The 15555-nt window shown below is 39.0% G+C and overlaps 1 protein-coding gene across 4 annotated transcripts in view; it reads left to right on the forward strand.

Moving 5' to 3' along the window:
* The window catches only part of FGD4 (FYVE, RhoGEF and PH domain containing 4), a 229996-nt gene that overhangs the window by 160526 nt on the left and 53915 nt on the right, over positions 1–15555 (forward strand). For all 4 annotated transcript variants that reach the window (XM_027541685.1, XM_027541689.1, XM_027541690.1 and 1 more), the window contains exon 4: positions 4891–5398. In XM_027541685.1, coding sequence (XP_027397486.1) covers positions 4891–5398 — 508 coding nt within the window. The remainder of the gene's footprint in view (positions 1–4890; positions 5399–15555) is intronic.

A 15555-nucleotide genomic window follows, 5' to 3' on the forward strand; every position in this document is an offset into this window, starting at 1 on the left:
TTTTAAAATGCTAATCTTGCCCATTTTGTCTTTTCATACTGTCCATGGGGTTCTCCAGACAAGAATACTGAAGTGGGTTGCCATTTCCTTCTCCAGTGTAAATGGTCAGAATTCTTCCCTATGACCTGTCTGTCTTGGGTTGCCCTGTATGGCATGGCTCATAGCTTCATTGAGTTACACAAGCCCCTTCAACATAACAAAGCTGTGATCCATGAAGGGGACAGAGGAGCCTGGCGTGCTATAATCCGTGTGTTTGCAAAGAGTTGAACGCAACTTAGTGACTGAACAACAGTCTTCCCTATATGAATTGTCATTTATCATGTTTATTTGCGTGCAGTGCTTTCTGCCCCAGCCTTCTCATGACATTGTGCACTGTGCACACCTGGCTTCCTCTGTGTCTGTGTACGTCATTCCATGTGTTGTTGCTTCCTATGGTCAGTCATTCCACTGGTCACTGGATATCTGGGTTGGAAGGGCAGGAAGTTATATCTGTCTGTTTCTCATTTCTCATTTGAATGAACTTCTATGGGCCTGTCCCATCTTTTCTTTCTATTCCATTTTATTTAGTATAGATCTGTATCCATTCAGTCTGTTTTCCCTCTCCCTATACCCCTATACTGTTCTAGGTTCGTGAAGAGATACTGGCAGTACCAAATTTGTGTTAAATCTCTGTATTTATTAGATATAATTTTTTATTCTTTAGCTCTGTTTAAAAAAAGTAGCTGAAATGTGTATTTCTCAATTAAAGATAAAAACAAACTCACATAAGGTACTTTTCTGCTTATATGACCCTCAGTTTTTTTCTTAGAATTCCCATCACTGACTTAAATAGAATTTTTTTTTATCAGAAGGATTTTATTATATGTCAAAAGTATATATATAATCAAAGAATATATTTAACTTCACTTTCATCCTTGAAGCCAAATATTTCCATTTATTCTAGTGTAATATTTGGGAATGATAATCCATTAGGTGATTTCATTTTTTATTTGCAGTGCAGGACACATTTTTATTTATGTAGTGAATCATAGCTTGGAAATACTTTCAACAGCTTCTAGAAATTGTGACCAAATGCAAAACTGCAATGTCCCTCATTTGTGAGACTATATTTAGTAACAAATTCTGGAGAAAAGTAGTTCAGAAGCCTGTCTTCATTTTTCACTCTTGATCAATTATGGAAACTTCTCATAATAATATTTAAATTTCAACATTTCACTCTCTGAAGTAGGATTTTTAATACTTTTGGTATCTTAAATTATAGTAATCTTTACTAGAAAAGATTGTTTTCTGTGGCAGGTTGATTCTGTAGCACAAAGTGATGTGCCTCATGTTTGCAGATTCCCAGGCCTATGTCCAGTGACTTCATAATAAAAGGGGGAGGGGGATGGACCCCAACCCCTATTCATATTACATGCCACAGCCTGTATCCTCAGATTTGGGTGTAACTTTGGGAAGCCCCAAATGGGTCAATACTCCTCACTATTTTGGTAACCCAGTGTTATTTCTCTCCATACACAAAAAGTGCCATTTTTCCATATCAGTTATTTTTTCAATATATTCTTCTAAATCAATTTTCTTTTACAGTTAACAGATTCAAAGCCTTTTTTTGATGAAAAGCTTGAAGTTTGGCTCTAAGGAAAGATATGCTATAACGTATGACATTTAAAACAAAATTGTTCTAAGAGCAGGTAGGCTGTAATGTGAGCATTTGGGCCAATCTGGTGAAGGGATGTACTTGTGGCAGAAATCCACTGCCAGTACAAAACAAATTATACGTTTTTAATGAAGAATTACCCATAGGAACAGGCCCTGAAATGTATCTAAATGGGTTTCTGTTGCATTGTGTCTATAGGACTTGAATGGGAAGTTTTTATTTCTTGTTGAGTGAGGTTCATGTACCTGTAGTGTGGCTTCCCTCCCCACCTTATCCTACCCGACTCTCCCATGCATATCCTCTGGATGTCACTTATTACAGGAGATTCTTGCTTCTTGTTCACAGCAGTCCTTTCTAAAAATCCTAAGTAAGTCCAGAATTTGGTTCAGAAGATCTTCTGAGGATCTTTCTTTGTGATGCTGGACACTGATGTGTCCAGGTAAAGGACAGTTTGATTCATATCTTGAAGGGCTTTTGGAGAAATTTGTTATTCATCAGTTGTGTCTGTCTCTTTGTGACCCCATGGACTGCAACATGCCAGGCTTCCCTGTCCATCACCAGCTCCTGGAGCTTGCTCAAACTCATGTCCATTGAGTCGGTGATGCCATCCCACCATCTCGTCCTCTGTCGTCCCCTTCTCCTCCTGTCTTCAATCCTTCCCAGTGTCAGGGCCTTTTCTAATGAGTTGGCTCTTCGCATCAGGTGGCAAAAGTATTGCAGCTTTAGCATCAGTCCTTCCAACGAATATTCAGGACTAATTTCCTTTAGGGTTGACTGGTTTGATCTCCTTGCAGTCCAAGGGACTCTCAAGAGTCTTCTCCAACACTACAGTTCAAAAGCATCAGTCCTTTTACACTCAGCCTTTCTTATAGTCCTTGCACATCTGTATATGACTACTGGAAAAATCATAGCTTCGAATATATGGACCTTTGTTGACAAAGTAATGTCTGTGCTTTTTAACACGCTGTCTAGGTTTATCATAGCTTTTCTTCCAAGGAGCAAGCATCTTTTGATTTCATGGCTGCAGTCACCATTCGCAGTGATTTTGGAGCCCAAGAAAATAAAGTCCCTCTGTTTCCATTGTTTCCCCATCTATTTGCCATGAAGTGATGGGACCGGATCCCATGACCTCAGGTTTTTGAATGTTTAGTTTTAAACCAGCATTTTCAGCTAGGCCTAAGAAATATGCTCCTAGAAGGCAGACATCAGTGGTGGAAGATGTCACATTTACTTATACTAGCAACCTCCAACTTTTTTTTTTTAACACCAAAAATATTTCATATTGTGGTATAGCTGATGAGCAATGTTGTGATAGTTTCACATGAACAGTGGAGTACCTCAGCCATATAGATACATGTATCCACTCTCCCCCAAACCATACTCTCATCCAGGCTGGTACATAACATTGAGCAGAGTTTCATGTGCTGTACTATAGGTCTTTGTTGGTTATCCATTTTAAATATAGCAGTGTGTACATGACCTTCCCAAAGTCCCTAACTATCCCTTCCCCCCAGCAACCATAGATTTCTTTTCTAAGTCTGTGGACAACCTCTGACTTTTATAAGACATTTTCCCCTACCAAATTTTTCCTTCCCTTCTTGTGATAGTAAACTTCACTGTGTTTTTTGTCTTCTCTGACTGCTTTCTTACCATTTGTTAGCCACGTTACATTGGCCGCATTATCTAGGTTTCTAAGCCTGTATTGTGGGGTCCCTACTTTGGAATTATTTATGATATGAAACAAGATAATCTGTGTAAAGTGCTTAATGTAGTTTCTGGCACTTAATAAATGATCAGATCAGATCAGTTGCTCAGTCGTGTCCGACTCTTTGCGACCCTATGAATAGCAGCACGCCAGGCCTCCCTGTCCATCACCAACTCCCGCAGTTCACTCAGACTCACGTCCATCGAGTCAGTGATGCCATCCAGCCATCTCATCCTCTGTCGTCCCCTTCTCCTCTTGCCCCCAATCCCTCCCAGCATCAGAGTCTTTTCCAATGAGTCAACTCTTCGCATGAGGTGGCCAAAGTACTGGAGTTTCAGCTTTAGCATCATTCCTTCCAAAGAAATCCCAGGGCTGATCTCCTTCAGAATGGACTGGTTGGATGGTATTATTGAATTACTCTTATGATCATCATCACAATTAGTTACTCTGTTGTTCCCCCACTTTTTATTGAGCACTGTCACATACCAAGCACTTTGGTAAGAGGTGGGAATAAAGCAAAGAACAAGATTGGGTACATTTGTATCATCACAGAGTATTAGTCTGTTTTAATTTTTTCTCCTCATTAGGTTATAAGAATCTTTTCAAGACTGAAGTCCAGAATTTTATATTTTTCCTTCCTGGAATCCTAGATTTAAGTACTATATTAGTGTTTCCACAGAAGCATTTCTATATACTGTCAGTTAAACTTAAGCCTCTTTGAGGTGACATCTGAGCAGAAACATGAATGATGGGAAGCAGCAAACCACACTACTGACTTGGGGAAGACTGTCCTGGGCAGAGAGAATTGCAGCTTAGATATGCACAGTTGCTTATTGCATATGGGAATAGCAAAGTGACTAATATGACAAGAGCACAGTGAGTGAGGCGAGAATAGAATTTAATGAGGCCAGAGCTAGTAGGGGCTAGAGTATATAGAATCTTGTAGGCCGGGATTAAGATGCCAAATTTACCTTCAAGTCTTCGGGGAAGCCCTCCCTCAGAGTTTGATCTCTGTGGCCTACCTGGGGCTGGAGGGGATCTCTGTGGAAGCAGAAAGACCAGTTAGGATGCTGTGGCAACATGTGCAGTAAGGTTTTTGAGAAATGCGTCTGCTTTCCAGAGACAAATAATCTTTGGTTTCTAACCTGTTCATAAATTGAGGGCTATGACTATACTTGTCTTTAAAATGTTAAGAAAGTAAAAATCTTTGGATAAGGTGGTCTTATTAAATATATTTCTCACATCTAAGTCTTTACTAATTAACTATGTTAAAAAACAACCCACAGAAATGTTTCCAAACCTATAGGGAAAGCTCAGGCTTATCATCTTTATTTAAATGTTTATTTGAGTGTAGATAACATCCTGAACAACTGAGAGCTACTCTACCACTTTTTATCTAAGTTTCTAAAACCAAGGGGGGGTGGGTGGATATCTTCACTAAATATCCCTAAACAACTGGAATAAATTTGTTTTTATTCTAGAACTTGTCCGTGCCAGCATTTTCATACCTCCTTTGTGTTTTATCTTTTAGCACTTTATCAAATTACAGCGATTTGAAAAAAGATCCTGCTGTGAACCTAAATGCTCCTAGAACCCCAGGAAGGCATGGATTGACAGACACACCTCAGCAGAAACTCCTCTCCCAGCACTCACCACAGAAGCAGGGAAATGGTACAGATCAATCTCAGGGTGAACAGACTTGTGTGGCTAATGGTATGGTAGCAGCACAAAACCAGGCGGAATGTGAGGAGGACAAAGCGGCCACTCTTAGCCCAGATACTTCTATTCAAACTTCTGAACCCTTGCCTGATACAAACTTAGTGAATGGAGAAAAACAAGAAACAACCATAGGCCCTGCATCACCCACAACAAATAACTGTCATGAAGATGCTTCTGACAGTAGCTGTAGGACTTTACGTGCCAGCCCTGTGCTTCCCCTGGAAGAGGAAAGGACAGACACAGAAGCCAAGGTACAAGAGATGGAAGGTGAAGAAAGCCCCCTAGAACTGGAACAGCTGGACCAGCACCATGAGATGAAGGTAAAGCATGAGTAGGAGGAAGCACTGACTATTCCACTACGGTTTGAACTCTATTTTATAGCACTTATGTGATGAATAAGTCTGATCACCCTCACCACCAGTTCAGCAGTTTTCAAGCTCTAGCTGCTGATGCATGTTTCCCCTACTCTCTGAGGAGACACTTCAGTTTTTCTTCTCTATAATTTCTGTTGGTCTCTCTATTATGATTGCAAGATTCACAACAGTGTAAAGACTTTGATATAGGAAAACCACAAACATAGTGTTTATATTTACATCAGAAATTGCTCCCCATAAACATATGGGCATCCCTAATAATAAACATAGGGCTGCATCCCCAATATTTATGGTCTGAGTAACAGGAAATTATTTAATCCTGAAAATCATCTTAGTTCAGTAGTTCATTTATAGAAGAAAAAATAGTTCCGGGAAGCTTAAATGATGTTCCAGACTCACAGTAAAAGCCCAGACACCTTGTGCCTTGACTCTCAGGCTGATGTTGTATCCTGATTCAAGAAGTCACAAGCGTAAAAGCCTAATTGCAGTAAATGTCAGTGAATGCAGCAGCCATGAGTGATAGGCTAAAGAGAGGTGAGGCTGTGGCAAACTAGAAATTCACTTCCTTTCTAAACAGAGCAGCAGTTTGATAAACCACCTGAATGGCATTTCTAAGCTAATAAAGGGCTGATTTGCTGATGAAATAATATTCATAACCTACCTGTACTGCAGCAGAAACTTTTACACAACTTCAGTAACAAGACCACTGCATTTGTATTCTTTATTCGTGCCGATTTAGTGCTTTGGGAAGATCAATAAATACAGCTTTTACATAGTGAAAATTTAGAATTTGAAATTCCAATTCCATTTGGAATTTCTTAGATCAGAGATGCAATATAAGCATTATTATAGAGGTCCCTGGAGTGGAGAGTTGTTTATAATTCTGAAGACAAGGAAAAAAGGTTTCCATTGTTTAGTCTCTCTAATTGATTATAAATAATAATTTGGGTAGGAGAGTTGAGAATTGAAAATTGGACAATTATAGGAAAATTTGTAAATGACAAATCTAAGTCCTAAATCTGTTTAGAATTTTTTTTTTGTGATACTGTGTCTTAAGTGGCACTACCATAAGCAAAAATTCAAAAAGACTGATACTAAAATATTAGAGTAAAAATGACTGATTGATGTGTTCAGAACTTTAAAGTGAAATCTTATAGTTCAATTCACAGTGACCCTGAAAAATATCACAAATAGGCAAAATGCCAGAGGTTTAATTTTAAATTCTGACTCTGAAGCAGAGAAAGTTTAAATAAGGAAGTGGGTGGGAGAAAGTGAGTCATCCTTGGTAACAATATCTGAAACATTAAAGAGACAGGACCATACAAAGTGAATCTCTTTACATCTTGGTATAGTAGTAGATTTTAGTGTCTCTGTGCTTAAATTACTTTGAATGGAAGAGAATTTTAGAACCAAAGAACTCAAGACTCGTATCTGTCATTTTACAGTTGGGATGATGCCACCAGCCAGTATCAGTAAAACAGCAAGAACTGTTTTTATTAGGGGAAATATTTTAATTGGTGATGTCGTCTTGGTTGCTGGGTACTACTTTTTTCCCCCTGTCGTGTATTATTATGTATACATTTTCATAGATATGTCTTACATGGTTTGGGAGAGACTTAATAGGGCTTCCTATTACATTAGTGAAACATGTACATCTGGTCTTTCTCCTAATGGGCATTTTTATAGTTGGCACATGCTATATGTAGGAAGAAAAATTAAATTTTCTCTTCAGAGCTGTTGATCCAAACACTACATGAGTCCCCCATCTAAAAAGGACTATTAGGATTTAATTTCTACATGGTGACCATGTGTTTCCCTTTGTTGCTCTAGTGCTTGTTACATTGCCTTTCCTTGTTCCAAAATGCAAAGATAAATGTTAGTAGTGTTAGGGGGACACTTTTTATGTTAAGTGTATTTTACCACAATCTTAAAAGTAAAATTAAAAAATTTTTTGGTTAGTAGTGTATTGTGGACCAAACATTGGAACCAGGAATTTTTTTTTTTTTTAATTGAAGTATCATTGCTTTCCTGGAGAACGGCATGGCAAATCACTCCAATATTCTTGCCTGGAGAATCCCCATGGACAGAGGAGACTGGCAGGCTACAGCCCATGGGGTCACAAAGAGTCAGACATGACTGAGCAACTAAGCATATAGTTGCTTTACAAGGCTGTGTTCGTTCCTGTTGCTAATGATAAGTTGTTTCAGTCATATCTGACTCTTCAACCCCATGGACTGTAGCCCGCCAGGCTCCTCTGTCCAAGTTATATTTCAACAGGTTGACTGGTAATTTTTTTCTGAGATTTATTTAAAGTACTTCCTTTCTTTATACTTGTCAGTTCAGTTCAGTCACTCAGTCGTATCCAACTCTTTGCAACCCCATGGACTGAAGCACAACAGGCTTCCCTGTCCATCACCAACTCCCGGAGCTTGCTCAAACTCATATCCATCAAGTCATCAATGCCATCCAACCATCTCATCCTCTGTCATCTCCTTCTCCTGCCTTCAACTTTTTCCAGCATCAGGGTCTTTCCCAATGAGTCAGTTCTTCACATCAGGTGGCCAAAGTATTGGAGTTTCAGCTTCAGCATCAGTCCTTCCAATGAGTATTCGGGACTGATTTCCTTTAGGATGGACTGGGTGGATCTCCTTGCAGTCCAAGGGACTCTCAAGAGTCTTCTCCAACACCACAGTTCAAAAGCATCCATTCTTCTGTGCTGTTTTCTTTATAGTCCAGCTCTCACATCCGTACATGACAAAGCTATGGAAAAACCATAGCTTTGAGTAGGTGGACCTTTGTTGGTAAAGTCAAGTCTCTACTTTTTAAAATGCTGTCTAAGTTGGTCATAGTGTTTCTTCAAAGGAACAAGAATTTTTTAATTTCATGGCTGCAGTCACCATCTGCAGTGATTTTGGAGCCCAAGAAAATAAAGTCTGTTACTGTTTCCGTTGTTTCCCCATCTATTTGCCATGAAGTGATGGGACCAGATGCCATGATCGTCCTTTTTTGAATATTGAGTGTTAAGCCAGCTTTTTCACTCTCCTCTTTCACTTTCATCAAGAGCATCTTTAGTTCTTCTTTGCTTTCTGCCATAAGGGTGGTGTCATCTGCGCATCTGACATGAAGTTTCTCCCAGCATTCTTGATTCCAACTTGTGCTTCCTCCAGCCCAGCATTTTGCTGTGATGTACTCTGTATATAGGTGAAATAAGCAAGGTGACAATATTCCATACAGGAAGCCAAATATAAGTGTAAAGATGTGCACTTTTTAAGACTAACATTCATATAAATAACAGATATAATATTAATCTTTTCTTCCACCAAAGATTAAAGAAATTATGTAATGAAGTGGATGAATAGATGAAGGTGGTATACAGAATGTGGAGATTTATATAAACACGAAAAGCTTACATATTTATTTCCTGCTTATTTCCTGTTTTTTAATTGCTGTTTTACTACTTTTTTTTAATAAATCTTGAGGATTTATAACTTTTTAACATATTCAAAAATTAAGATAATCATCTCCTGGGGGGAAAAAATGATAGAGAATCACATTCAGAAGTAAATTGAAAACAGAAAACCAGTGGTGTAATCCAAGTTAATTCCCTTTTCCTATTTTTCCTTCAGTTTCTTCTAAGTTTAATTGTAACTCTTAACATTGTTGATTAATTTATAAATATGAGTTATCAGTTTTCTGAGAGTTAAAACATAATGCTTACATAGGTTATCCATTTCTTATGACTACAAATTCTTTTATAATCAAGCTTTATTTTGATTTTAAATTAATTTTTATTAGAGTATAGTTGATTTACAATGTTATGTTGGTTTCTGCTATACCCCAAAGTGAATCAGTTATACGTATCCGTATATCTGCTCTTCTTTAGATTCTATTCCCATATTTAGGTCATTACAAAGGATTGAGTAGAGTTCCCTATGCCATACTGTAGGTTTATATTAGTTGTCTACTTTATATATAGTAGTGTATATATGGAGAAGGCAATGGCACCCCACTCCAATACTCTTGCCTGGAAAATCCCATGGATGGAGGAGCCTGGTAGGCTGTAGTCCATGGGGTCGCTAAGAGTCGGACACGACTGAACGACTTCCCTTTCACTTTTCACTTTCATGCATTTGAGAAGGAAATGGCAACCCACTCCAGTGTTCTTGCCTGGAGAATCCCAGGGACAGGGGACAGAGTCAGACACGACTGAAGTGACTTAGCAGCAGCAGCAGCAGTGTATATATGTCAACCCCAGTCTCGCAATTTATCCCCCATTCCCCAATAAAACTTTAAATTTCTTTTGGGTCACATCTTGAGATATAAAGAGACAGCTTTAGTGGTCTTGTTAGATTTGAAGACAAGTAGTAAATTACTCCTATATTTCTTCTCTTGACAAATCAGCTTTTAATTCCAAGAGAGTGAAAGGCAGCACAAACAAATTATCCAGCTTTACTAATCAATATTCATTGTTGCTAGTATTATAATGAAGGTTCCAACTAAAGTTGTAGGCATTTAAAAATGGCGTGTAGGATAATGGAAAAGTTTTCCCACTAACCATGTGGATAGTTCATAAAAGTCTTGAGGATAGCTTTTCATTATTTATTTAGAACTGATGGGAATCTCAGAAACTTCTTTACGTTATGGTGACTGTTTAGTATGTTGGAAAGTTCTAAGAAAGAAATGAGAAAAAGTGAGCTTCAGAGAGCCTATACCTGAAAAAACATATATCTACTATTGTTCACTTTAAAAATTCAGTATGCAGGACTTACTTTCCTGGGTCCTGGAGACAGAAATGAATAAGGCAGGCCCTTCCCACAAAGTCTCAGTCTGCTGAGGGGAGAGAAACATGAGTAAATCACCACGATGTGGTACAATAAGGGCTTAGGAAGCACTATGAGAAAATAGCTGTGCCTGGAGGATAGCTGGTGAGGGGAAGGCTGTAGCACAACTGGACTTGACGGAGCAGTGGGAGGTGCTGGTGGTCCAAAATAGAAGGGAGCAGGGAGGTAGGGGAGAGGAGAGCATCTAGGCTGGGCACAGGGCTGAGAGTAGAAACAGGAGGGTAGTTGCCATGTCTAGGGATTTTTCTGGCCTCATAATAGAGGCCAGAAGGGCTAGTGAAATGAGTGTTGGGGTAGAAGAATAGGCTTAATGAGAAAATATAAGCTAAGGATAAATTGCAGTGGGTTTGTGTGCCTACATTGTATTTTTTCCCCCTGAAAGCACAGGAGATTTTTTTTTTCTTAAGATTTTTAAAAGTCTGAATAAAAAGTAATAAACCTCATAGAAAATCAAGAAAATGCAGCAAAGCATTGAGAATACAAAATCACTCATAGTTCTACCACCTAGAGAAAAGTGCTTTGATATCTAACTTATTTGCACTTATCAAAGTGCTTTGATATCTAGCTTATTTTTCTCAGCTGATTTAAAAAAAAATTTCAATAGCTTAATATATGGTCATTCTGCATCCTGTTTTGTAGGATAGGTATTTTCCATGTTATTTCAAGCTTTCCATAAGCCTAATACTATCTGTCTAAGAGGCATTTAATTAAAGCATGGAAGTGACATGATTGTACATCTGTGGGTTTTAGAAAAATGACTCAGATGAAAGGAAAAACAGATGGAGCAGGGTACATGGTTAGTAAGCAACAGTTGTATTCCAGGTGTGAAAGGAAAAGGTCCTGGATGAAGCAGAGGGTTAGGGACAAGGAAGAGAGATTTCTGAGAACTGCATGACTGGATATAGGGAATGAGTCATGTTCATTCCCTGTAGCTTCATTCAGTGAAGTGGCAGATGGGATGGCGTACCATTTACTGAACTACAAAGGAATAGAAAGAACAACATATTTGGAGGCAAGAAAAATTAATTGGCTTTAGACATAATAAATTTAAAGGACTTTTGCAACGTCCTGGAGAAGGACATGGTAACCTACTCTAGTATTCTTGCCTGGTGAATCCTGTGGATAAAGGAACGTGCTGGGCTACAGTCCATGGGTCCCAAAGAGTTGGACACCACTGAGCAACTAACACAACACATTGCAAAGTCCAGGTGAAAATATCTAAAACAAAAACGGAATATTCTGGAGACATTATGGATTATTGGTTAAGGATGAAAGCTATAGAATTAAAGCTTTAGGATGCTAAAGCTTTAGAATTAAAAGAGATGAATTCAGATCCCAGCCCCATTACTTCCCAGCTGTGTAACCTCAGGGCACATTAGTACTGAATTCTACAGGTCCTGGTTTCCTAACCTGGTTGAGATGACAGACAAGAAGGAAAGTGATTGTGTTTGGAATGAGAGGAGGGAGTAGAATGGTTAATTAGACTTTTTTTGTACTACTTAGCTTGTGGCACCTACAAGACATCCATTGGAAGATATTATGCAGGCGAAATAAGGATCTGGAACTCAGGAAAGAGGGTAGGAATGTAAGAGGATGTATGTAAGCAAGTGATTAATATTGCCAAAATAGAATATGTAGGAACCGGAAGAAGGCCAGGCACTGAGCCCTGAAGAGCACAAGCATAATCAAAAGGGGAACATAGTGATTTTTCCAAGAGGAGAAAGAAGGATTCTATTATGAGAATCACTGGGCTTCAGAGGGCAGAGGATGGGGGCCTGGAATTGATGAACTTGCAAGGACTGTCATCATTTAAAATGTGGAATTAGGAGTTATCCTGGAGACCTAGGCCTTTCCTGGGACATTATAGCTAAGTAGCTCAGTAAATCTGGGTATTCAGATTAAATACAGTGAATCTGTATTGCACATATACCATGTGCAAGGCACTGCAGTAAATTCAAAGAGGAAGCTAGCAGTTGAGCTGATTAAGATAAATGACCATTATTTAAGGTATCATGAGATAAAGGGGAAAGGAGAGCTCAAAGATAGAGCCAAGGTTTGGAGCATGGCTGAGAGGATGAATTACCTGTTGTTAGCAGAAATGGAGAAGTCAGGCAGTCTGGAGCTCACCGAGTGAGTGAGTGAGGTTCTGAGATACAGCCTATAGAGGCTTGGTGCTGGGTGTGTCAGTTTGAACCGCAACCTTTTTGGTACCAGGGACCAATTTCATGGAAAACAATTTTTCCATGGGCGGGGGCAGGGTTAGGTGGTTTAGATTTCACCTGGCGCTCATCTCCTGCTGTGCAGCCTGGTTCCTAACAGGCCATGGACCAGCAGCAGTCTGTAGACCGGGGGTTGGGGGTCCCCTGCCATAAAGACCAGTGGAGTATCTTCAAAGAATGGGACTTTGAGTTTGAAGATGGTGGAGAGATTAACTTTCGTGGTGCCTTGTGACCAAGACTCTGAGGACTCAGGTCCAAGATGGTGTTACCAGTCAGCAGTCTCTCCAGCTTGCTGAGTGGCCTGGAACTCAAGAAAGAGAAAGCAAACTTGGAGTGGGATTGGCCGTGCAGCAGAGCGAAGAACAGCAGGACAACAGAATCAGGGATTGGGTTTAACAGAATGTTAATATGAACCAGGAGATTTGGGGAAGTCAGGTGGTTGGAGGCCACAGTGTGCACAAAGATTCAGTTTAGTGTGGGTGTGACAGAGATAGAAAGATCAGAACTTGAAAAAACAGTGGTGGTTGTATGTGGCTTAAAAAAAAACGAAAGCAAAACAGAGCAATAGGAAGACAGGCTCAAGAAGCAGACTTTCTCAGTTTGAATTCCATCTCAGCTACTTACCAGCTATGTGACCTTGAGCAGGTCATCTCAAACATCTGTGTACCTCAGGTTGCCTCATCTATAAAATGGAGATACTATTACCTACTTCATAACATTTTTACAAGGTGTAGATCTTTTAATAGTTGTAAAGCATAGAGAACAGTGTCTTGAAACAATGTGAGCTGTATATTTGTTAAATAAAACAAAAAATAAAAATCCCGTTTCCTCATTTGTAAATCTAGATAAATAGACTCATGATCTGAGATGTCCCTTGATAGACATTCAGCATATTGTGCCTGCTGAAGATCCCAGCACCTTACTCTTAGTTCTTCTTTAAACTGATGTACTCCTTACAAGATACACAGATACGTTTGCATGCCTCTTGCCTATTAACTTCAATTTTTAATGTTTTGTTTGTTTATCCTGCCTGAACACCATAGATTATTACCATGTAAAACGCTAATGTGTACAAGGCTTTACTGTCATCAGAAATATTATGTGACCTAATTACTTTGATATTCTGCCTTGGCTTGGGATAGGTTAATTTAGTTATTGATTCTGAGTATATATTATATTTTCTTGATGTTTGATCTATAATTTCTGCTAAACCCAAAGGACACTTTAGTCTGCTGCTGCTGCTGCTAAGTCACTTCAGTCGTGTCCGACTCTGTGCGATCCCATAGACAGCAGCCCACCAGGCTCCTCCATCCCTGGGATTCTCCAGGCAAGAATACTGGAGTGGGTTGCCATTTCCTTCTCCAATGCATGAAAGTGAAGTCGCTCAGTTGTGTCCGACTCTTAGCGACCCCATGGACTGCAGCCTACTTTAGTCTAATGTATATTAAATTGTGTATAAGAAGAACAAAGTTTTCCTCTCTTTTTGTCATTTCCAGTCTGATTTTGTGCAGGTAACCAAGTTGTTCTCCTCGGTTCAGGCTCTGTTCCTCTCTCCTCTGCAACCTCTATCAAAAAGATGTAATTTAAACCTTCAGATTTAAAGCTCTTACTTTCGAATTTGATAAACAGTGTGGAGGATGTAGACTGGGAAAATATTGGTACTGGTCACAATTAGGCTTGGATTTTGCTCCCTAAACTTCCTGAAGGATCATGTTAAAGTAACAGACTATTTATGCTTGTGAGGCTGTATTGTGAGGCAGGGGAAGGAACAATGCCTGCATTTTATAGTGGTTGTCCTCTTTTTCTTATAATGTGTACCTAGTGATACATTTCTTCCTGATTACAAATCTTCCCTGAGACCATGTGGCCTTACTTATGGCATTATTATATGATCTTATTAGAATACAAAGTTTGTGTTTTATTCCCATGCCTTCTCATTTTCTTCTTCCCTAGATCCAGGGAGAGTTCTCTTATTTATAAGGTGGCAGCAGAATAAGAACTTTGTTTTCACAAACCTGAATTGAATTTAACTCAGTCACTTACAGGGCTTCCCTTGTGGCTCAGCTGGTAAAGAATCTGCCTGCAGTGCAGGAGAACTGGGTTCACAAAGAGTTGGACACAATTGAGCGACTTTCACTTCACTTCAGTCAGTTACTAGCTCATATCATGAACTCCTTATTGCTAAACTGAAGACTGTAATTAACTGATGACAGATTTGGATAGAAATTCCCCATGAGCAAGAATCATCCATTCTATAAAACCTGATAATTTATGTATATATATATATATGTATATAGTTAGTTTTACATATAGCATATTGAGTATGTTATAAATATATATATGAAGAAGGCTATAAGAAATTTTAGTAGTTTTGATTCAGTGTTTTTAGAAAAAAACCTGCTTAAAAAGTGACATGAGAACATTTATTGAAGAATTATAAAGCATAATGTCAGTATCTGATTCATTTTTAAATAAGTTAAGATTCTACCCTTAAGGAATCTTTCAGGAAACAGTTGCTCATTGGCATTTCCATAATTCTTTTCAAAATGTCTGCTCCCTTTCTTGGTAGTTTTGAAGCATGTGGCAGGGAGTATGGCACTAATATTCAGAAGAGTGAATTGCTGGCTCCACACAAGCATTTTCAGCCTATCCAGTGAATGAACTCTGTGAGCTGCTCTTTGTCCCAGTTCCTGCCATATGGCAGAGTCATGCCAAAAGGTCTGAAAAGAGCTACAGGAGTTGGTGATATCTGCAAAGGAGATAGAATTGACACTGCAGTGTGCCAGCGGGTACATTGACTAATAACTAGGCTGACCCTAACCCTAGTGAAAAGGAGCAGGTCTCTGTGAAAAGATTATTGGAGGTTTAAAGGTACACAATAATAGCCTAGGAATGTATTAAGCAGAGAGAAGTAGGGCAAAATAAATTGTATAGTCTTTTATTGTAAGGGGAGTGTATCTTACTTTTTTAGTTCTGATGGTTTAGTTATACTCTGGTGTGTTTTTGTTCAAGGAAATACTCTGAAAATCAGCTTTTAATACAG

Source organism: Bos indicus x Bos taurus, chromosome 5 (genome assembly GCF_003369695.1).
Source record: "Bos indicus x Bos taurus breed Angus x Brahman F1 hybrid chromosome 5, Bos_hybrid_MaternalHap_v2.0, whole genome shotgun sequence".
NCBI classification, from domain to species: Eukaryota; Metazoa; Chordata; class Mammalia; order Artiodactyla; family Bovidae; genus Bos; species Bos indicus x Bos taurus.